Source organism: Trachemys scripta, chromosome 8 (assembly GCF_013100865.1).
Source record: "Trachemys scripta elegans isolate TJP31775 chromosome 8, CAS_Tse_1.0, whole genome shotgun sequence".
NCBI classification, from domain to species: Eukaryota; Metazoa; Chordata; order Testudines; family Emydidae; genus Trachemys; species Trachemys scripta.
In genome coordinates this window covers 20,036,390-20,059,510 of record NC_048305.1, presented here as the reverse complement: position 1 = coordinate 20,059,510, position 23,121 = coordinate 20,036,390, and the positions used below count along the sequence as shown (strand labels likewise).

The 23,121-nt window shown below is 44.2% G+C and overlaps 1 protein-coding gene across 1 annotated transcript in view; it reads left to right on the top strand.

Moving 5' to 3' along the window:
- The window catches only part of ERGIC1 (endoplasmic reticulum-golgi intermediate compartment 1), a 96,664-nt gene that overhangs the window by 12,294 nt on the left and 61,249 nt on the right, over positions 1–23,121 (top strand). Inside the window, exon 2 of the mRNA XM_034778664.1 lies at positions 18,252–18,313. Within this exon, the coding sequence (XP_034634555.1) occupies positions 18,252–18,313 (62 nt within the window). The remainder of the gene's footprint in view (positions 1–18,251; positions 18,314–23,121) is intronic.

Here is a 23,121-nt window from a genome sequence, read left to right as displayed (position 1 = left end):
TCCTCTCCTCCCTGGTCCCTTACAGTCCAGTTATTGACAGGCTGAACTTGTAATGAATGTACTGTCTGTATTTAAACAGAATGTGCCAGTCCTATATAGTGTTAACCTCATTAGCTTGTTCTCAGTACTCCTTGTTTGAGAAACTTCCTCTGTTTCAGTGTGTCTTTGGAATCAGAATTAAGAGGGAGGAACTGGCTCGCAGAGAAATCTATTCCTGTCCTTTACCCCAGACCTAAAAGTGCAAAAAGCTATCAGGTCAAAGAGGAAGGGCAGTGTTGAGAAGTGCTGAGGTGGCAGGAGTGTGTGTATTGTGTAAGTGACTTGTCTTGTGCCAGTCCCAACCTCATTTATTTTTAAAACAAACAAGTTAATTTAAAACTACATTAAACCCTCCACCTCCCTGAATTTTCCAGTACATATTGGAACTTGCTTCAAGCAGTTCAGAATAAACTGTTTTCATTGTGTAATTCTGAAACTGAAAAAAGATCACTCTTCTAAAACTGGCCTTCTGAAGTACATATTTAATGCACTATTGTAAATAAGGCCAGTTGGTTGCTAAAGGATATTTGCATCTTATCAACTGTTATACAGGTGCTAGTATCATAATGTGTTTTAATAACTTGCTGGTATTTTTAATAAGCAACTTATTCATTCTGCTTTGAATGGGTGTTTGTCCATCTTCACTCAAATATTCAGGACCAGCCACTGTGTGTGCCCAGTTTGCATGTGTAAATTTTGATTTACAGGAACATGCAGTTTAGCTTACACCCTTTTGAAAACTGGGCCTGTATTCAGGAAAGCATCCCTGTTCACGATGGCATTTATGCTTAATGCATATGTTTAAGTGCTGTCATGAATCAAGGCCATGGCTCTTAAAGTGCATGTATCATGAGGTTTAACAAACTCCTCGAGTTTCCCTAGTAAAGACCTTCCAAAGTATATATTTAAAAAAATAAACCTTTGATCTTAGACATTTAGCACTTATGGAACTTTTCATTTGTAGATCTCAAAGCACTTTACAAATATAGGTAAGTATTATTAGCCCCACTCTACAGGTGGAGAAAGTGAAGAACAAAGGTTAAGTGACTTGACCAAAATTACACACTGAGTCAGTGCTGGGAATAGAATAGAATCAGATCTACTAACTTCCAGTTCTTCATCCTAACCACAGGACCACACTCCCTTTATATCTCCCAACATCTCTCCTGACCACCTCTCCCTCATGTTACTCTCCCTTCCCATTAGATGGGAAATATGGAAATTTTGTCTAAACAAAGAGAAGTAGTAGTAAGAGCAAGGAACTCCCGAGTTCTTATTCTGGTTCTGCTACTGATTTCCTGTGTAATATTGGGCAAGTCCCTTAACCTCACAATGTCTGTTTCCTCATCTGTAAAATGGGGATGGTAACATTTGTCAACTTCATTGCAGGAAGAATAATTAGTATTTATCAAGCATTATATTAGAAGTGCAAGGTGTTCTGCCCTGTACGTCAGAGCTGGTAGCTGCCTTTGGGTAGGAAACAAAGGAACTTCCTGGAAACAAAGGATCTCAAAATAAAATCTTAAATTACTATTTTCCTAAAGAATGGAAAAAGTGGCTTGTACAGCTATAGCCTACCTTTGACACACAGTTTAAACTAAGGCAATAGGTTAAGGCATTTTGTCTTTTTCCTCTCTGCTTTTTGTAAATGAATTTAGTACTGTTGAAAGGTATGTTCTGGCTTATTTAACAGCTCTGGTGAGTGAAATCCTAGGCCTATCCCCAGAATAGGTACAACATGGATAGCAATAGTTTGGAAAAAAATAGGCAATTAAACCATTTTCCCCCATTAACATTTTGTTTGTATTTAAAGGGACACCTTCAACTTGAAATTTAACTTTTTTTTTTAAAGACACTACACCACTAACCCTCCCTGAGAAATGGTGTTTTTTACAAGCACACTTTTTTCTTTTCTTTTCCCCATTTGCTATGTGAAACACCCAAATGAGGGGGGAAAGTAACCCTAACCCTACCCAGACTGCTGTAAAATTCACGAAGTAAACAAACTGGAAAAAATAGTAACCTTTTCTCTAATCTGAGTCAATGTGACTTTAGATATGCAGCAATAGTAGACAAAAAACAACAAAAATGAACACCCCCCCCCACCCCCAATCACAACTTCAGAAGTGTGTCCGTGTTTCTCTTTAAATTGATCTTGAAAGTTCATGCTTCTGGGTTTTTGCTGGCTACCTGTAGGGGGTCAGGAAGGGATTTTTAAAAAAAAGTCTTTCCTCTGAAGCATCACGGATGGCCATGGCTAGATACAGGACATTGGACAGCGAGGACTCTGAGGTGGCACCAAACATACTCTCGCTCTCAGGTGCTTGGCTGGCTTGATTGTGCTCATATACATGGGGTTGGGAAGGAATTTCCCCCCTGGTCAGATTGGCAGCGACACTGGTGTTTTTTCACCTTCCTTTGCTGCGTGTGGGTGCAGGGCACCTGCCAGAATTATCTGGGTATAGTTTACATAACCATTTTCATTCCATTACAGGGGTATTGGTGCATCTCAGTCCCTTCTATTCTCTGTGTGTGACATGTAATAATTTCATCTCCTGTGGGCTGTAACACTTTGGTCTAATTTTGGTTGTTGGGTTTAGTGTGTGGGTGCTGGGTGGTGTTGGTGGCTTATGATACAGGAAGTCAGACTAGATGATCTGAGGGTCCCTTTTGGCCTTAAATTCTATGATTCAGACTGCACTGTGCTTGTGCATGGTAATCTCAACGTGAATTGGACACAACTGTTCTGATTGTATTACCTTTTCCTTTTCACTCAGCTTGGACAGTCATCCTAAATGTTGAAAAGTAAATAAGATTTTTTTAACACTTGTTCTTAGTAATAATAATGATAAGAAATTTGCTTTTTAAAAATATTTTACTTGACACTCCTCCTTTTGTAAGAAGCTGCTAGGGAAGTAAAAAGGGAAGGCCCTTAGCCCTCCCTTCCCCAACCCCGCACACCCACGGCATCCCCTGGGCAGCGCCCCCAGCACTTGCGGCTCCCCGTGGACTGCCCCCCCCAGGCCGCCACTCCCCCAGCACCCGTGGCGCCACCTGGGCCGCCCCCACGAGCACTCGCGGCACTCCCAAGATTTAGTCAGGGGTATGATACAAATTATGGACAGGTCCCAGGCCGTGAATTTTTATTTACTGCCGTGACCTGTCCATGACTTTTACTAAAAATACCCATGACTAAAACGTAGTCTTAGTTATAAGCCACTCAAGATGGCCACCTGTGGTGGAGTGTGTGGCAGCCCCGTTGTTTGTTTGGCATTGATGGGACTGCTCTAATAGTCTAGCATTCAAGGACTGTTAGCCCACCATTACTGACAAAGCAAAGATGAATTGTCCCAAAGTCATTGTTTCAGAGCAGTGACCCAAGGAAATGAAAGAACAGTTAGTGGTTCTTCACAACTTGTTTTTCTAGCCCTGTATTGTGTGGCTTGCTTTGTGTGGTAAAATCTGCTCTCCTAGGAGCACTAGCAGGTTATGTGTGTGTGTTTTTGTTCCTGTTTCAAGTCTCCCTTTATATAGGTTTTCTAGCACTCTGTAATTTCTTATCTATTTTGTTTCGTTTTTTGGTGTCTTGGCAGAGGAGGTAGCTGTAATGGTGGAACATGAGACACCTCCACACCCCCTCCTTTCATGGAGTTATGCCATGAAAATCTGCTTTGCTCTTTCATATTCCCTAGAAGAAATGGGGGGAAGGGGAAAGCAAGCGTGCGCGTGTGTTGTGTGTGCACACCTATTTGTACACACGTGCCCCCCACTGACCATCTTGCATGCTGAACTACCTCGCAAAACATTTAGTGAAGGGCTTTTTTCTTTGAATTTAAAAGGTGGTGAGCATTCCTCCCCTCGTACCTCAAGTTGTTGAGGAGCTAGAGGTAGGCTTTTAACTCATGCTCCTTCATGCTTCCAATTCCTGTAATACTTTATTTCCTGACTTTCCTTTATTTCTCTGTCCTGTTATGACTTTCTCTGTGCCCAGGTAGCTGATGTACCATAGGGGTATAAATGCTGTTCAGTATATCAGCTAGCAGATACAGAATGGAGGCTCCAGAAATACCATAGGGAGTTAGGAAGAAGGGCGTGCCTCTCACTCTGACTTTGCCATCAGTATGACTGTCCCGAGCTGTAACTCCCTGAGACTGAAAAAGGCCCCTTCCTAAACTCAGGCCTACTGTGATTCCATGAAGCATGTAGAAGGTGGCAAGAAATGTAGTTGGTCCTTCTTTCCTCTCCTCCACCCCCTAAATCAGGGGTGGGAAAACTGCGGGCCGGATCCGGCCCACAAGCTGTTTTAAGTCGGCCTGCGAGCTGCACCATGCGGCTCTGCCCCGCTTGGCACTCCACCTGGGGCACAGGGTTGGGGGCTGCACCGTGCGGCTCCTGGAAGCCACAGCATGACCCCGCTCCGGCTCCTACGCGCTCCAATGGGCGCTGCAGTGGCGGTGCCTGCAGATGGGACAGCGTGCAGAGCCACCTGGCTGCGCCTCCGCATAGGAGCCGGAGAAAGGACATGCCGCTGCCTCCGGGAGCCGCTAGAGGTAAGTGCTGCTCGGAGCCTGCATCCACTGAGTCTCTCCCTATGCCCCACGCCCTGACCCCACCCCGATCCCCCTCCGGCTCTCCAAACCCCTCGATCCCAGCCCGGAGCACCCTCCTGCACCCCAAACCTCTCCTCCCCTGCCCCACCTAGAGCCTGCACCCATTCCCGCAACTCTGCCCCAGCCCTGATCCCCCTTCCGCCCTCCGAACCCCTCAGTCCCAGCCCAGAGCATCCTCCTACACCCCAAACTCCTCATCTCCAGCTCTACCCCAGAGCCTGCACTCCCTCCCGCACCCCACCCCAATTTCGTGAGCATTCATGGCCCACCAAATAATTTCTATTCCCTGATGTGGCCCTCGGGCCAAAAAGTTTGCCCACCCCTGGGGTGGAGGAGGTTTGGGGAGAGGAGGAAACTTCTCAAGGTAACTTGGGGACCGACTCTAATCTCCATACAACATCCAGCCTTTGCTAAAACCCTTTTTGGAAACAGAATTATGAATGGAGCCTTTAGCCTACAAATCATTCTGACTTAATCTGGCCCAAATTTATAGTGTTTTTTTTTTCTCTGTGCTCTCTGTCTCCAATCCTCAAATTATTAGTTGTATGATTTATGCAAAATGAGCTGGTGGGTTCTAAATTCCAAATGGACAGGTATTCACACCAACAGGCGGCACCTTTGTCGGAAGTCTGAACAGAAGCAGAATCTGAATGAGCCATGGTCTGTGAACTCCTTTCTTGGTGCTAGAGGTGCTTCCTCCAGAAAAATATTGAGGTGGTGGTGGCTGTGTAGGGGCAGCCTGTTCGGTAGACAAATGGAGAACTTGATTCTGTAGGGCCATCATTTCAGCTCACTTCACCTGAACAGAAATCCTCCTGAACGAATATTCTTATAAATGCTTTCTAAATTGGGATTGTGGTTGCTCAATTTTCCCTCAAAAACAGCCTGTGTGTTACACAGATGTCTGACTTGATGAATTGCTAATGCATCTCCTGTATCGTGAAATGGCAAATATAAAAATAGGAACAACTACACTGATCTTGGGAGAGTTGATTATCTGTCCTGGCTGGGCGTATGACATCTGGATTGATCGACCCAACTCCACTTTCTGAGTGGCATGCTCATGATACAACAGTGGAATAGAAATGCCCAGGGAAGGAGGCAGAGACAGCAGTTGGTGAGGATGGTTCATTGGGTGGAGGGGAGGTTGACAAACCCTAAGATTCTGTTTTTTCTTGTTTTGAGGCTAAATTCATCCTCTTCACTTCATTTTTAAAGATGATTTGTGTCTCTTCCATGACAGCTGAATAGAAATAGTTTCTTGGTCAAGTTCAGCAGCAGTTGTTGTTGAGCTTTGTCCTTACGTAGTTGTTACATGGAATAATTACAGATGGTTTTATAGTCTAGAAGGATGTGATCTAAAAACTAATTATAAACAAGCCAAAGTTTCAGTTTCAGAGTAGCAGCCGTGTTAGTCTATATCTGCAAAAAGAACACCTTAGAAACTAACAAATTTATTTGAGCATAAGCTTTCGTGGGCTAAAGCCCACTTCATCGGATGCATAGAATGGAACATATGGTAAGGAGATCTACACACACACACACACACAGAGAACATGAAAAGGTGGGAGTTGCCCTATCAACTCTACGAGGCTAATTAAGTAAGATGAGCAATTATCAGCAAGAGGGAAAAAAAACTTTTGTAGTGATAATCAAGATGGCCCATTTTAGACAGTTTGACAAGAAGGTGTGAGGATACTTAACATGAGAAAATGAATTCAATGTGTGTAATAGCTAATCCATTCCCAGTCTCTATTCAAACCTAAATTGATGGTATCTAGTTTGCATATTAATTCAGGTTGAGCAGTTTCTCGTTGGAGTCTGTTTTTGAATACTTTGTTACAAGATTGCCACCTTTAAGTCTGTTACTGAGTGACCAGAGAGGTTGAAGTGTTCTCCTACTTGTTTCTGAATGTTATGATTCCTGATGTCAGATGTGTGTCCATTTATTCTTTTGTGTGGAAACAAGAACAAAAGTTACTAGAACTAAAGTAGATTGAAATATTTTTATATTTTTTAATTTTACATCATGCAATTGATAAAGTGATTATGTATTATCAGGTTTATTGCGTTTCTCCTTTTTTATAGTAACATCCCCTGTTGGTGTGGCTCTTTCACACAGCTACAGAGTTGCATTTGTGTGTGTCCGACCGTTCCCCCAAATGTCTGTAAGGCGACAAAAAAGGGCCAGGGGATCTAAGGGCAAATACCTGTTTCACCTGAAACTATTTGTAATCATACTTTTTTTTAAGTGACTAGATTTCAAGCTGATTGTGTCCCACGTAGGCTTTGTTTAACAAAATCTACTTCATGCATGTTGAATTAATTGAAACCTTCTCTTTTGCAATGTTATGAACCTACACGGGAGCAGAGCTGTGCCAACTATTTCTGAACAAAGTCGTAAATAGCACAGTTCGATCCAGGGGTAAGGGCCTAAGAGCAACCAGGTTCTGAAAATGGCTTTAACCAAATGTGCCCCCTCCATGCTGGCAACAAAATTGCGCTTGGATGAAACTTTTTAAAGACTGTTTCCTAACCTGGTTTTATTTTATTTTTTATCCTGGATAGTATGGGCTAAACATTCAGTGACAGCAAGTGTGCCAGGTTTTGGAGCTTTCTTTCTCAGTGTATAAATGGTCCTGTGATATGAAAACGGTTGTGAATGAGTTCAGAAAATGCAGTGCTCTTCTTGTTCTTGTTCCCCGTCCCACTGCGTAGGGGTGAAATAACCCTGTGCAGTCAATACTGTGTGGTTCTGTGATGTGGGGGAGTCCCAGGGGCCTCCCATTAGGAAATGCCAATAACCAGCCCTAGAGAGGTCTGAGTTCTGTCATGACAGACTGTAGTGCCCTTGCAGTGTGTGGGCTCGATGACTCTTCAGCTTCCCTCTTGAGTGCGGATGTGTCACTGTGAAGTGGGTTTTCCACCACCCTCATTACACACTTCACTACAGTGAGCTGCATGACTCCCACCTGATGTTTGAGCACTTCTGCCCAGGCAGCAGTCTCAGCATGACTAGCATAGAGTCGTGTGTCTTTTTTTATTTAAACAACCTTGTTCTGTGTATGTTGCAGCTGTCGTCCCCATCATCACCACCATCAACACCTTGTTGACCACCAACATCCCCTCTCCCTGAGCAGGAGCCTATCAGTATAGTTTATTCTACCCAGGGAGGATGCAAGCAGATTGAGATTGTTCCTGAACCAAAAATCTTTTGGGGCAGTTCAAACTATTAAGTTTGACAGTTGTTTTTTCTCTTACCAGGTTTTCTGTCTATTCCTCTGGAGGCCTTATATATATTGGGCTGGCGGAATTCATTTTTTATTTTTTGTAAATTTTGATGGTTAATTATTAATTTCTATTTTTAACCTTAGTTTTTTTTTTATTTTATTTTTATCTTTAAATAAACTTTCACAGTGGTGCTGCAGGGGGCTCCCTGCACGGCCACAGGGTCGGTGACACCAGTTTCCTGCAGGCACACGGTGAGGGTCCTGGGTTGGCAGAGCAGAGACCCCTGGCCAGGACTGTGAGGAGGACACGCCTCCTGCTGCATGGGAGGCCACCCCACTGCTGAACGGCCCTTTCCTGGGGATGGCTCCGGTGCTCCCAGCCGGTGAGCCAGTGACCATGGCTGCAGAGGGGGCCAGTGATGCTGTCACGGGGCCAGTGAAGCTGGATCCCTGCAGGCTCTAGAAGCACCTGCCAACTGTTACCAATAGACTTTTTTCATCTATTTCAGTGTGTCAGGTGAAATCAACCTTTACCAATCACTAGTTATTTAAATCAAATCTGCCCAGCCTATTTATATTGCAGAACCAGGGATTGTGATGGAAGGGACATAGCTCCCTACCCAGGATGAGTGGGTAGCTCTCTGCCAGCACCAGGCCTCAAGAACACAGCATGCATGGTGGAATACAAACGCCTACAGTGCCGTTCTACATTGTCAGTACAACTGTGTGCAGCCCAATGAAAATGTGGGGGCAGCCTGAATTTGATACTGAAATATCCTAACCTGGGGAATATTGTAATGCTTGTATTATCCATTTTCGTACCTTAATTCAATAAAATCTTCAGTTTTTGAACTCTACTTGAATTTCCAGCTCAACTTGGTCAACAAAATGTTTAGTTCAAATATTATTTGAAAGCAAATTTTGACTGTAAAATCTGTGATACTAGAAAGTTAAGAATTCATTGCTAAAGAAATTCACAGATTGATTCAGCAAATGTCACCTTTTTCGTCTTGACAGACTGATCCCAAGGTTATTGATTATTCTAAATTTGTTTTTTTCACTCTGTGCTACTGTGGGCTTTGAAAGTGATGAGACACACCAGGAATTTACTGACCTGCTTAACTATGAATACAGCTGCTGCACACAGTCGTACTTTTTCCTCTGTCCTATTGTACTCTTGCCCAAAATTGTCTGAGCATTTTCATCCAGAGGATAGTTAACACACACAGTAGGTGATGTCTAGGGATTATTAATATTCAACTAATTAGCAGGGACACTCTGACTTAAAAATCCTTACAAATACCACCTTTGTTTATTAAAATGGAAAGACTTTACAAATTTATTATTTGACTGTGCATTTGCATTCCTTTCACTTCACCCAATTAAAAGAGACTAGTCCGTTTTACTTTCAGGCACTCCTGGATTAGCATGGTGGTATGGTGCTTGGGTTGCCGTTGTTGTGGGGGAAGAATAAAATAAACATTTTTCATGGTGTGAAGTTTTGTAAAGAGCTTGTCTTAATGCAGCCTGTATTTCAGGCGAAACTTGACCTGACCCTGTTCTTCTAAATCCAGGATGAATTCATTTCTGGATGAGAAGTACCGGTACTTGCTGAAAAGTAGTACTATTGTCAGGAGCTGGTTACTGCAGAAAGTGGAGACTCCATGGTTCTTTCACCATCCACATTCTTATGTTCTTATAGGCATGGAATTCAGGTGGCTTGGTTTATGACAGTTTCGCTGACGGCCATAGATACATCAGCCCCAGTGTAATCAGTTTTTTTTTTTTTCATTTCAGTGACATCAGATACATAATTTGCCCTAATGAAATGGACAACCACTCTTAGCATGGGGACTAGGGGAAGAACAATGACCTGACCACATCTCCTAGGCATCTTCCTTTCTCAGTACATGTTGTGCTAATTCAAGACCAACCACTCTGGGGCCAGTGTCTATCAAAAAGCAGATGGATGGGGAAGGGGAAGCTGATCTTTAATATACAATTCTGCTTTGGAAAAATACACTTCACTTGTAGTGGGGGGAAAAAAAAACAACTCATCCCACTGTAAGCATTAAAGTCAAATCTGAATCATATGAAATGGGGTGGCATGGTGGGGGAAGGGAATCCTCTCTTTGCAAATTTCATCATTTAGTTAAGACGTTGGTAGTATTTGCTGGTGTGTGAATTCTGTTCTGCAACTGGGTTGTGTGTGTTGTGGTTTTGCTTGGCTGCTGAGATAATTTTGTGGGATATAAAACGCAGTCCTATAAACAAAAAGTAGAACATCTCTTCCACGCTCCAAAATTCAGTAAACAAGCGTAGATGTGTGTGTACATCTTCCTCCTCCCCCAACCTCAGTTTTGTCTGCGGACTTGCTGAGAGTAGGTGGTTAAGGAATTTAATGTCTCTCTGTAGTGACTCACCAGAATGATTCACTAGTACGTGGAAATAGAATGACCCCGAGAGTCTCTCTTAACTACTCTGAAAGGCTGGGTCGGGTGGCATGCTCAGCATCGCTTGCCCTTTCTGGTATGGAGGCTGCTATTCTGTTCTCCCCATGTGCATTCCTTTATAGTGGGGCCACTAGTGCTCTTCCAGGTCCAATGAGGGGATCTGCAAACCTCACTATTCCTGCATGCATTGAAAGGAACAGCTCCTATGTCTACAGTGAGTTTTTAAACATGTGGCCGCAAGTCTTAGCGCCCGGGTCTACAGACACAGACTCAGGCTTGCAAGGCTCACACTACGGTGCTAAAAACAGCTGTGTAGACATTTGGGCTTGGGCTACAGCATGTGCTCTGAAGCCTGCGGTAGGGGTGGAGTTCAGATCACAAGCACAAAGTCTGCATAGGTGTGTTTAGTGCAAAAGCGTAACCCCAAATCAGCAGACTCAAGCTCCGTGACTCACTTCCACGGGTTTTAAAATAGAGTGAAGATGTACCCAGAGATACTCGTCTAGATGTAGGGAGGAGAACATCTTGATTCCTGTCAAATAAATTCCTCCAGATGCCAAGGGTCCCCTTTGCTGCAGTGCTGCTAATACTTACCCACCAGACAGCTTGATTTCTTTTCCTTTGTTGCCACTTCTCACACTCTTAGGTCTGCACTTCTTTTTTTTGTGTACGAAGATCACCGTATCCTAAAGGGGTGTTATTGCAGAATTTCATGTCACTATTACAAAAGCTCTAAGGCAGTGGTTCCCAAACTTTAGCAACCTGTGAACCCCTTTCACTAAAATGTCAAGTCTCGCGAATCCCCTCCTAAAAATGAATGTTTCCGGGGATTTTCTCCTTTACCTGAGTATGAAATATAAAAGTAGTGATCTGGGAAATATAAAATTTGTTTTTATGACATGCTTATTACACACTATTTATTATGAATTATTATTGATAATTACAGTATTTTTATTACATTATGAAAACAGCAACACTCTTCCAAGTTCTCAGTTTTGCAGCTTGTATCACATTGAATAAGCCTGTTCTAGGACAAGACTCCTATGTTTCATCAAGCGGTATCAGATGTGAAACAGCATGAAGGTATTTAAGAAGCCAACTCAAAGAGTTCCTCCTACACAAGCATTCAGGTCTTGAGCAGTTCAGACAAACAACACACGTTACAACAAAGCTTAAACTTGTTCTTCATAATAATTTTAAAAACAATACTAGCTGCCTATTTAATTTTAAAAACAGCAAAATATATCCACCTCCTTTTCCATTTCTTATAAGGAGTCTTGAAGTTTAAATCTCCTCCGTGTGAGAGAGATGCTTGTTTTGATCTGCTCAGCTCTTGGCAGTCCAAGGCTCCGGGCTGCTGGCCCCCTGCTGTCTGGTGTCCCTAGGGCCAGCTCTGTCCGCCATTAGGGAATTCTTCCCCGAGAACCCCCTGTAACATTTTGCGAACCCCCAGGGATTCACAAACCTCAGTTTGGGAACCACTGCTCTAAGGTGTACCACCTCTGAGATGTTTACATGCCACTTACCGATGGTGTGGCCTTTGAATTTATTTAAAATGCTTTGGGATCCTTTGGATTGGCAGCTGCTGTGCAAGTGTCAGGTCAGTAATATACATTCCTCCCACCCCAAAAATCCCTGTACACGTCTCTGTACAGTGGGGTAAAGTGCTTCATGCCAACTAATGTGGCAGACTCCAAATCATCTGAGTTTGAATCCTGCCCAGCCTGCAATGGACTCGCCTTCCGGTTGATGGGCACAGTTGATGCCTGTTCTCTCTGTGGGAGAGTCACATCCCAGATAGGTGCTCAGTGTGTAAATCCTTCTCTTTTGAGAGCTCGTACATCTAGGGGACATGTGATTGAAACTGCATCTTCTCAAACATTCAATACACTTGTCACTTAAGACTCAGAGGAGGTGACTGCCTCCAAAAAATGACTGAAAGGGTCTTTTTCAGTGACTGCTTCCGTGAGCACACACACTGCCTTAGGGTTCAATGAAAGGAAGGCAGGAAAGAAGATGCAGTCAGAATTGGCACCAGCTGCACTGACTGCCCCAGCGCGAGTTGCCTTTATGCCAGCGCTGGTCTCAGGGCCAGCACTCCTGATGCCAACAATGTCGTTATCAGAGCTGACAAAGGTGAGACTGAAAGAGAGCTGAGTAGAGCCCAAGCATGGATTCAGGCATAGGGAGATGTCCTGTAAGGAGGGGAGAAGCTTCGCTCCAAGGACAAGGGGTTGAAGTCTGCTATTAGGGCAGGAATGATGCACTGTGAACTAGTACAGACTTAGATGCAGATCATGCCAATTAAGAGTCAGTGATATGCCCTCACAGAATTATTGAGATTCCCTCCAGAGACGTAGTCCGTACCAGAGAGGTGCCCAGGACTGGAGCTGAAACATTATTCCACAACACCGCTGTTCAAAGAATTGTGTATTCTTCGCTGTTGCTAGATTACGCCTTCCCTCTGGCATCGAGCAGGGATGTCTGTCTTCTATCTTCTGAGAGTGACCCAAGGGCTGGTAGCTGACATCCCTGTGGTATGATTTCACCCTCAAAGAAGTGTGAGTGCAGCAACCCAAAGTCCCTGCACCTCCTAGGAGTCAGCGATAGCCTAGTGCAGTGGTTCTCAATCGGGGGTAGCAGTACCCCTAAGGGTATGCAGAGGTCTTCCAGAGGGTACATCAACTCATCTAGATATTTGCCTAATTTTACAACAGGCTACATAAAATGTACTAGGGAAGTCAGTACAAACTAAAATTTTGTACAGACAATGACTTGTTTGTACTGCTCTATATACAATATACTGAAATGTAAGTACAATATTTATATTCCAATTGATTTATTTTATAATTATATGGTAAAAATAAGAAAGTAAGCAATTTTCCCGTAATAGTGTGCTGGGACACTTTTATATTTTTATGTCTGATTTTGTAAGCAAGTAGTTTTAAGTGAGCTGAAACTTGGGGGTATGCAAGACAGATCAGACTCCTGAAAGGAGTAGAATAGTCTGGAAAGGTTGAGAGCCACTGGCCTGATGGACTTCCTGAGTAGGCAATCTGTGACCAATTGTAAATGGTCCGTGCACAGATCCATCACAAGACCAATGTTCCATCATTGGGGATCCCCCATAATAGACTTGCTTGCTACCAAGGACAATGCCAGGTATTGCAACTTTTCTTCCAGAGGTGGCCTCCATCCAGGATCATTGCCAGATATAGATTGTAAGCCTAGTGCAATGGGGCCCTAGGTGCTATAGGAATAATTATTTATATTTAGTGGTTGGCTTATAAACCTTTATGATCTAGAGCATAATGTCTTCCAAATTTGTGAGCACTTGCACAGATAAGTTAGGCTTATTTATACATCTCCAATCTCTTTTCCCCTCACCCCCACCCCATTCCTGCTAGGCTCTTGGCCTCAATGACTTCTCTGTAGTCTTGAGTTCTGCTGGCTAATTGTGTTGTGTTTTTCTCTACAGATCTTCTAACCCATCCCTCTCGTGGTCCCTGCTGCCAGGGCTGCTTTCTGTCTTGACCGCTGCAGCATCCTGCTCCAACCCTAAATGTAGTTGCCTAGTTCACCTGCCTTTTCTGCTACTCAGGCCATGTATCGGCATTCGCCCAATGTGAAGTTAAAGCTTGTACTACCTCCCTAAGCTCTCCTTCCTGCCTACAATCCAAGCGCCTCTCACCACTCTGTGTGTCCTTCCTCCACTGTTTGTTATGGGAACCCTTCCTCTCCCCTTCTAAAAGCGTGCCAGGTCCACAAAGCATTCCTCTTATCAGATGCAATCCATTGACTTTGCTCTGTACTGCACTAGGCATATGGGTACGTCTATACAGCATTTTGGAGTCCACGGGAGTGAGCCTCCCAGCATGGGTCAACAGACTCTGGGTAGCAGGGCTCATGCTAGAGCTCTAAAAATAGCTGTTTAGACTTTGCTTTGAAGTTGCAGCGTGGGCTGGAGCTCGGGCTCTGAAACCTGTCCCTCTCCCCGGCTTTCAAAGCCCAAGCTCCAGCCTGAACTGAAACATCAAAGCACTGTCCACAGAGCTATTTTTAGAGCACGAGCATGAGCCCTGCTAGGCTGAATCGGTTGACCTGGGCTCTGACGCTTGCTTCCTTGAGCTCCAAAATGCTGTGTAAACATAATGTGTCTTCAGACTGTGAGCTCCTCAGGCCGGGGCTTGATTTTCTTCGTGCACTTTGTCTGTTGTGCCGTGCTTGGGTATGAAATGTTTGTAAAATGCTTTGAGATTCTCACGTGACCGATACTATAGCGGTACAAAGTGTTGTGATCAGAGAGGCTTGGGTCCTGAAGTCTGGATCTGGCTCCAAAGGCTCGCAGAGTTGAGTAATGTTAAGATCCAGAATTTTGGCTCAGTTCTGTCTCTAGTTATGATTTTATTAAATGGGAGAGGATGGGGAACGCAACTGAAGCAGCGTCGAAAATGGAGAGGCTAGATTTCTTTTTCAGTAGGTGATTACAGCCAGCAAATAAATGCGCATGACAGGTCAGTTTATGTTGGTGGTTTGTCCCACCACATTTGACTATGTCCCTCTTTAGAGATTTCCTGTATAAATAAGTCTAAAAATATTTGGTTTTGGAGGGGGAGGGGAGTGTAAAGAGGCCATTAGGAGGTGGGTGCCACTTAGGTGACTAAAATGGGAGAGGGCGCTATTTTGAAAGCAGCTTTTCACGTATATTCTGCATTTATTTTTACGCTGCGATGGGTCATAACTTTAAAACTAGTGAACACGTCTCACTCTAAAAATACGCTTCCTTTTATAGTGTACACATGGCGGTGGTTTTACTATATTCAGCATAGAACTATTTCCTATTTTCCAGTTGTTCAGTAACACTCCAAAGCCCTTGCTCTGCCTCCCTCTCCATTGACTTTCTCGCCTTGCCAATCCATTATTGTGATTTCAGTGAGACGACGCCAGTGTTGAGCGTTTAATGGGCCATGAGCAGGAAGTTCAGCTATTTCCTCCTCCTGTGAGACCATGATGTCATCAGCTGTTCTGGGTCACTTTATCATCTGCTGCTGCTGTTGCTTTGGTGTGTGTGGAAAGAATGTAAACAGCACTTTCCAGATGTTCTCAGGGTGGCTGCAAACCCATAAATGGGCTGTTTAGTTCAGGAGCATTAGTAATGTGTTTAGGGGGTGGCAGTGATTAGAGTAATAAAAATGTATAGTGCTATAAGCCTCCAGCACAGCATGCTCTGTTAGTTACATCACGTATGAGCAAAAGCTGGCAAGGGGGGGGCAGTTCCCGCTGTGTATGTATGTGGCCCCATTGGTGCAGTATCTGAGCACCTCACAGGCACTAATGAGTTTAGCCTCTCAGCACACCAGGGGAGGATTTCACAGGTGGGTAACTGGGATACCGGATGATTAAGTGATTTGTTCTGTGGCTTAGTCAGGCATTGAATCTGGATCCGTGATGTTCCCAGGGCCTTAACCATAAGATTATTTTTATTATTGTACTTTCCTGTTTCTCCTCCCTCTCTCCCTCCCAAACCATCACCCCCAACTTTGAATCCCAGATAAAATTAAACAATAGAAAGGTCTGTGGCAGGCAGGTGCTAGTCTTTGTTAACCTATTCTGCCTCCAGGTGGTGGCTAAAGAGCTTGTTATATTGATGTTCTAGTCAGACTAATGATGAAAGAATCCAAAAAGGCATTCTAGTTGTCTTCGAACTCCCCCCCCCAAAATAGCAGATTTGGTGCTAGTGAAAGGTGCTGGATAGGTAATCTTGGAGCTGGTGGCCTCTGACCCATAATAGGCATAGCACAGATTGCAGCAGCAGAGTGAAAGTCTTCCACCCTGAGCTCTCAGTGATCAACAAGAGATCCCCTCTAGGTGGGAGGCTAGTTAAGTGCGGCTGGCCCATAGATTAATTAAACTAGTCCAGAGTGGGTAGATAAAATACAGCAAGGCCATGGCAGCTAATGGCTAGAGTGGAAGACTTTTTCTGGCTTTGCCAAGTTTGTCGTGTCACCTTGTGCAAGTCATTTAACTTCTCTGTACCACTGTGTCCCCCCATCTGGAAAATGGGGATGATGATGCATCCCTTCCTCAGGGATGGTCTAGGCAGTATTTGGTCCTGCCATGCGGGCAGGGGACTGGACTCGATGACCTCTCGAGGTCCCTTCCAGTCCTATAATCTATGAATCTATGAATCTTACCTCACAGGGTGCTGTGAAGTGCTTTGAGACTCTTAGATAAATACTGAGGTTGACTATAAACAAAATACTTTAGCTAGTATTTTAAAAGGAAGCTACCTATTGAATTTTAGAAAATCAAAGAGAGAGTGGAAAAATGAATCTTAGCCTTGTATCTTCTCTCTGTGAAAATGCAGGTTATTATAGTGTCCAGTTTGGGATTGGAAAGGTCTTCTCTATCTCACTGCAGCTGGAGACAAGGACTTCAGGGTGAAGCATCAAACCTCATGCACCACTAGGGAATTAAAAAACAAACAAACAAAAAACCCCAAGGCTAAAAAACCCGTCACTTCAGGGTGTGGGTTTTTTTTTTTTTTTTTAACGGACTAATTAATTTTTATTGAGTCTTGGAAAATCTGATGTCAGACCTGCATTGTAGCAGGGCATGATGGAGCACAAGTTGATTGGAAATTATATAGCCATGATCACAAGGCAGTGAAAGTTTAACTATGGGAGTTTAAAATAGCAAAGCTGAGCCATGTTGATATTAAAAGACATGACTGAATAGAAATAATGGTTTAATATTAAACTAGTTTTCTTTTCTTGGGGGAGGAAGCAAAATGCGTTGCTAGTTTCTCTCCCAATATCTGTTGTCCAAATATAGGTTTCTTACTTCAATACCTTGATCTTTTTTTAATTATTGCTGGGAGATCAGTGTTTGCAGCTTTTCCCCCCACCAAACACAAGTTACAAGTTGCTTTTTGGATTATCTGGCAGTCGTTTACGTGTGTCTCAGCGTAGCACATACAACCTTGGTGTAACTCCACTGAAGTCAACTGGATGAATGTTGCCCCTTAAATTTCCTGGCAACTGAAGCCAGAGCTCCCTGGAGTGTTTTCCAGGCTTCTTCCATGAATCTCTGCTGCCATGTCACCTTTCTTTGTTTTTCATGATTTCAGCTAGGGGAAGATCTAAATACCTGCTCCCTGTTCCACCTGAATGCACTGGGTGAAAGGAACTCTTCTGTTTTCAGTCTTAACAGACCTATTCTTTAATTTTCTGTGAAAAGCAGAAAAAGACTGGGCCCAGTCGGTTAATGTGCAGGCGTTTAGTCTCCAGAGATCTGGATTCAAAACTTTATTTCTCTAAATGAAGTATGTATTCTTCTCCTAGTCCCTGGGTATGCTTGTCAGTACCTCCAAAATGACTGCCCAGTCCCATGACATTAGCAGCCTGTCTGATATTCCATCCCTGTCCAAAGTGGGTGCTGCAGGTAAGGACAGGGGAGTTTTGGGCATGAGCATGTGTATGGAGAGCCTGCCTGGTTCGTACTGGGTTCCTTGCATTCATGAGCCCATAGTTTGAATACAAAAAATTTGAAAAGGGAAAAGAATACTCTTTCTGATGACATCATTGACAATGGTCTATAATTTGTCCACCATAATCTATTTCCCTCCAGTGCTAGCTAACTAGCTAGAGTGCAGAGACCCATGAGAGCAAGGCAAGGGAGGTAGAGGAGGGAGCTTGCAAAGATGGAGCCAAAAAGTAGCTTAGTTACATAACTGTACAAAAGGAAAGGGCTTTGTGGGTTTTTTGTTTTTTTTTTTTTTTTTCCATGCCCTTCTGCAAAATGAAAAATGGTGTTGGAAACCTGAATGGAAAAATCCTGAGCATCATTGAACCCTGCAGGGACATGAAGTATATTGAAATATTCCACCTGTTTTATGGCTGTTGCTTTTCCTCTTTCAGGTTTGATATCTACAGGAAGGTGCCAAAAGACCTCACACAGCCAACCTACACAGGAGCTATTAGTAAGTACCAGCTCTCATTGCCTCCTGGGCATACCCCAATCTAAAATTAGTATTTTTTCTGGCCTCCCTCTAAAAGGTCTGATTTTTAAAGGGATATTAAACACATGAGAAAAGACATCTTCTGTGGCTGAGGCAGCTTGCTGTGTCCAGTCTGTGCTCTTGTATGGAGGAGCTGAACAGCCCCTGAAGGCAATTTGTTTTAGAACCACACGGACAGAAAATGGCAAAAAGGGAGCTGTTAAAAGCAGGCTCTGAACTACCAGCCATTTAACTGTGACACGGGCTGAAGTAGATGGGGAGCTGCTAGCTCCCTCCCTTGATGGGTGCGTGCCTGCTCCAAACAGACTTTTCAATTCTTGCCCCGCCTCTTCCCTCAACGCCTCACCCCCTGCTCACTTCTCTTCTCTCCTCCCTCTGTCACTTGCTCTCCTCCACCACCACCACCCCCCTGGCCCCACTCACTCCCCACACTCCCAGAACTCACCAGCTGCCTGCAGAGCCAGGCTGGGAGGAGCTGACGTGGAGCCTGCCCACCTGCCCAATTGGGGCACAGCGGGGGGTTGGTCCCCAGAGCAAGGGGCTGGGGCAGGGAGGGATCAGTCCCAGTAGCAAGGGGCGAGGGCTGGGGCAATCGGGGCACAGTGGGGCAGAAGGGGGGGGTGGAGAGGGCCCCCCCTTCCCTCCCCCCCCACCGCCCCGCCAGCCACTGCTCTCTGTCAGGTGTCAGCAGCTGAGTAGTTCCTCCATGTGGCTGCAGCTGCTGCTCTTCCTACCCCCGAGTGATGGAGGCCGGTTACTGCAGCCAACAGTCAGCTGTGCTGACTGGATGCCTCTAGGAACACCTGACAACCCTAGCTTTGGACTCAGCTAGCTTAAATAATTTTGTATAATCTGGAGACTTTGCCACTTCTGGATCATTAATTGATCACTTTTCTGGATCATTTAATGAATATGTTAAACAGCACAGGTTCCAATATAGACGCCTCTCTCCATTGTGAAAACTGATCATTTATTTCTACCCTTTCTTTCCTATGTTTTAACCAGTTACTGATCCAGGAGAGTATCTTCCCTGTTATCCTATGACTACTTAATTTCCTTAAGAGCCTTTGATGAGGGACCTTGTCATAGGCTTTTTGAAAATCCAGATACACTATATCAACTGGATCAGCCTTATACACATGATTGTTGACTCTCTCAAAGAGCTCTAATAGATTGGTGAGGTATGACTTCCCTTTACAAAAGCCATATTGACTCTTCCCCAACAAATACTTATGTATCTGAAAATTCTGTTCTTTACTATAGTTTCTACCAATTTGCCCCCTACAATGTGGGACAATACTGCATATTTGTCACCCAAAAAGAACAGCGCTCATATGGGAATCTTCCTGCACATTCTCTGCAGTGAAGATCAATACAAAGAACTCATTTAGCTTCTCTGCAATGGCCTTGTCTTCTTTGAGTGCTCTTTTAACACCTTGGTTGTCTAGTGGCCCCACTGCTGGTTTGTCAGGCTTCCTGTTTCTGATATACTTTCAAAAAAAAAAAACCCAAAAAACCTCAAAACCTTACTACTAGATTTTGCATCTTAAACAAGTTGCTTCTCAAATTCCTTCTTGGCCTGTCTTATTGTACTTTTACATTTTATCTGCCAGAGTTTGTGCATGTAGGATTTGACTTCCAAATTTTAAAGGATGCTTTTTTTGCCTCTACTGGCTTTCATTACTCTGCTGTTTAGCCAGAGTGGGATTCTTTTGGTCCTTTTATTGTCTCTTCTGATTTGAGATATGCATTTAGTTTGCGTCTTTGTCATGGTCTTTCTAACTAGTCCCCATGCTGTTTGCAGACGTTTTACCTTTGTGGCAGCTCCATTTAATTTCCATCTAACAAGTGGTCTTATTTTTATATCGTTCCTGTTTTTAGCGTTGAGTCTCTTTGGTATTCTGTCCCCTACAAGGATGTTAAAGTTAATTAGATGATGGTCACTATTACCGAGCTGTTCAGCTATAGTCACCTCTTGGACCAAATGCTGTGCTCCACTTAGGACTAAATCAAGAATTGCCTCTCCCCTTGTGGGTTCCAGGACTAGCTGCTCCATGAAGCAGTCATTATGGTATCTAAAAATTTTAACTCTCCATTATGCCCTGATGTGACATTTACCCAATCAATAAGAGGCCAGCCGAAATCACCCATTATTATTGTGCTTTATGCTCTTGTAGCCTCTTTAACCTTCCTTAGCATTTCACAATCGCTGTTATCAGTCAGGAGAGAGCTGGGGTGGTGGGGTGGCAATAAAGATGGGATTCCTCTGGGATCAGAGATGGAGCTGGCAAGGAGAAGAGAGCTCAGTATGACTTATTTTCTGCAATTTTTTTGTTTTTATTTTTCACTTTGCCTATAACTAGGGTCCTACCAAATTCCTGGCCATGAAAAATGTGTCATGGACCATGAAATCTGGTCTCCCCCCGTGAAATTTGGCAGCAGCAGAGAAGTAAGGGTGACAATACCGCAATCCCCCTAAAATAACTTTGCCACCCCCCTGCAACTCCCTTTTGGGTCAGAACTCCCAATTTGACAAATCCTGGTCTCCCCCTATGAAATCTGGTCTTTTGTGTGCTTTTACACTATACTATACAGATTTCACAGGGGGAGACCAGCATTTCTCAAATTGTGATCCTGACCCAAAAGGGAGTTGCAGGGGGGTGGCAAAGTTATTTTAGGGGGATTGCGGTATTGCCACCCTTACATTTCTGCTGCTGCCTTCAGATCTGAGTGGCTAGAGAGAGTGGTGGCTGCTGACCAACGGTCCAGCTCTGAAGGTAGCAGCGCAGAAGTAAGGGTGGCGATATCAGACCGTGCCATCCTTACTTCTGCGCTGTGGCTGATGGCGGCTCTGCCTTCAGCGCTGGGCTCCCAGCCAGCAGCTGTGGCTCTCCAGCCACCCAGCTCTGATGGTAGCACCGCCTCCAGCAGCAGCACAGAAGTAAGGGTAGCAGTACTACAATCTCCCCTACAATAACCTTGGCCATCCACCACTTTTGGATCAGGACCCCTACAATTACAACACCGTGAAATTTCAGATTTAAATACCTGAAATCATGAAATATACAATTTTAAAAATCCTATGACCATGAATTTGGTAGGACCCTACCTATAATAATCCACTCCCCACCCCATGTATCTGTGCATAGTTTTTGGTTGATGTAAATTTCTTGCCTTGGGCCTTTCTTCTTCCTTCCTCCTTTTTCAAATTGACTGAGTAATGTAATTTCACACCATCATTATCACTGAGTGCTCTGCGTGGAGTGGTAAATACAGATCTAGCTGATCCTGCCAAATTTGTAATTAGATGCCTAATGCGGCTTTCCTGTTCCGTTTCACACTGACTCCCTTTGATCACGTAGTTGTGGCCCATTCACTCACCCTCGGAGATTGGGTCAGTGGCCCTGTATTCATTTCTGACGCAAGTGATGTCATATCCCTTGGTGGAGTCAGTAACAGTGAATCAGAAGGATGTGAAGCGAAGGGCTGTGTGAGCCAGGGAGACTCCTGACCAAAGATGGGATGAGTTGTTTTACCAAACATTTGGTGTCACTGAACCATTTTTCTCCAGAGGCTTCATGCCTCTCTGGCTCTCCCAAACACTGAAGTCCTCCAGCATTGACCCTGCCCTCCTGTAGTCATGGTGCAACTGCTAAGATTATTCCCAATGTGCCAGCACAGTAGTTTGCATAGACACCCCCCTCTCCCCAACAAGCACAGCCATAAGGTCTACATGAACCTGTTGATAAGTTTGGAGGCCCCTAAGATCTGTTGTTAGGAGGGGACTCTTAGAGTGTGTCAAGGCCCCAAAACTTCCCTTCCATTTGGGAAGTGACAGTCCCACACCTCATCTTGATTCCGTTTGGGAGCTTGTCCCATAGTGCAGTTCTCTCTGTATCACCTGAAAAGGAGCTTTTAAAAAACTTTTTTAGAGCTGGGATAGTGTGCCCCTCTCTGATCTGTGACATTTGATTAGTGCAGTAAGTTTGTCATGGAAAACTTTGGAGGCCAGGAATCTTACTAAAATGATTAACTGACTCATTTCCCCCTGTATCTGGCTTATCAAGCCTTCCTTTCCTTTGACAGGTTCCTCTCTAACCACTTCACATCTGCCTGCCTGCCACCCTCCTGGTGTGGAGGGGATTGGAAAGCTTACACCAGTCAGGTGGTCAACATACAAAACCAGCTGGCACCTCTGTGTGTGGTGATCTCTGTATACAGCCTTCTCAATGGGCTGCCTGTCTGACTCAGCCTGTGACTTTTGATTGTAAAACCAGCATCTCTAAGCTTTGCAGGCTTTTTATGGAAGTCAGGAGTGAGACAAGCCAACTGCCCTACTTAGGGTATAATGTGCCAGTTTGCAGCCTGTCAGGACAGCAGGATTTTGTGATAAATATTTTATGAGATTTTGGTTGTAATAATCTTATTTAGGGGATTGTGTGTGTGGTGGGGGATTAATTCCCCATAAAGAATTTTTACCAGGGCACCAGAATAAAAGAAATGACTATGGTACTAGAATAGATGACATGACTATGGTTGCATCTCTGGACATCTAACTTGCTTGAAGTTCTAAAACAGTTTGTAGCAGCTGATTGCTTATAGTCCTGCACTTTCCATGTAATTGCTACATAGGCACTGGTCCAGTGTTGCCTCTGGAAGGGAACTTGCATGGTGCTGAAGCTTTCTGGAATAGAAACGTGTTTGTCAGCCAAACTCCCACAGTCACTTTTGGGTTGTAAAATGCTGCTTCTCACTATGGCAGCTTACTG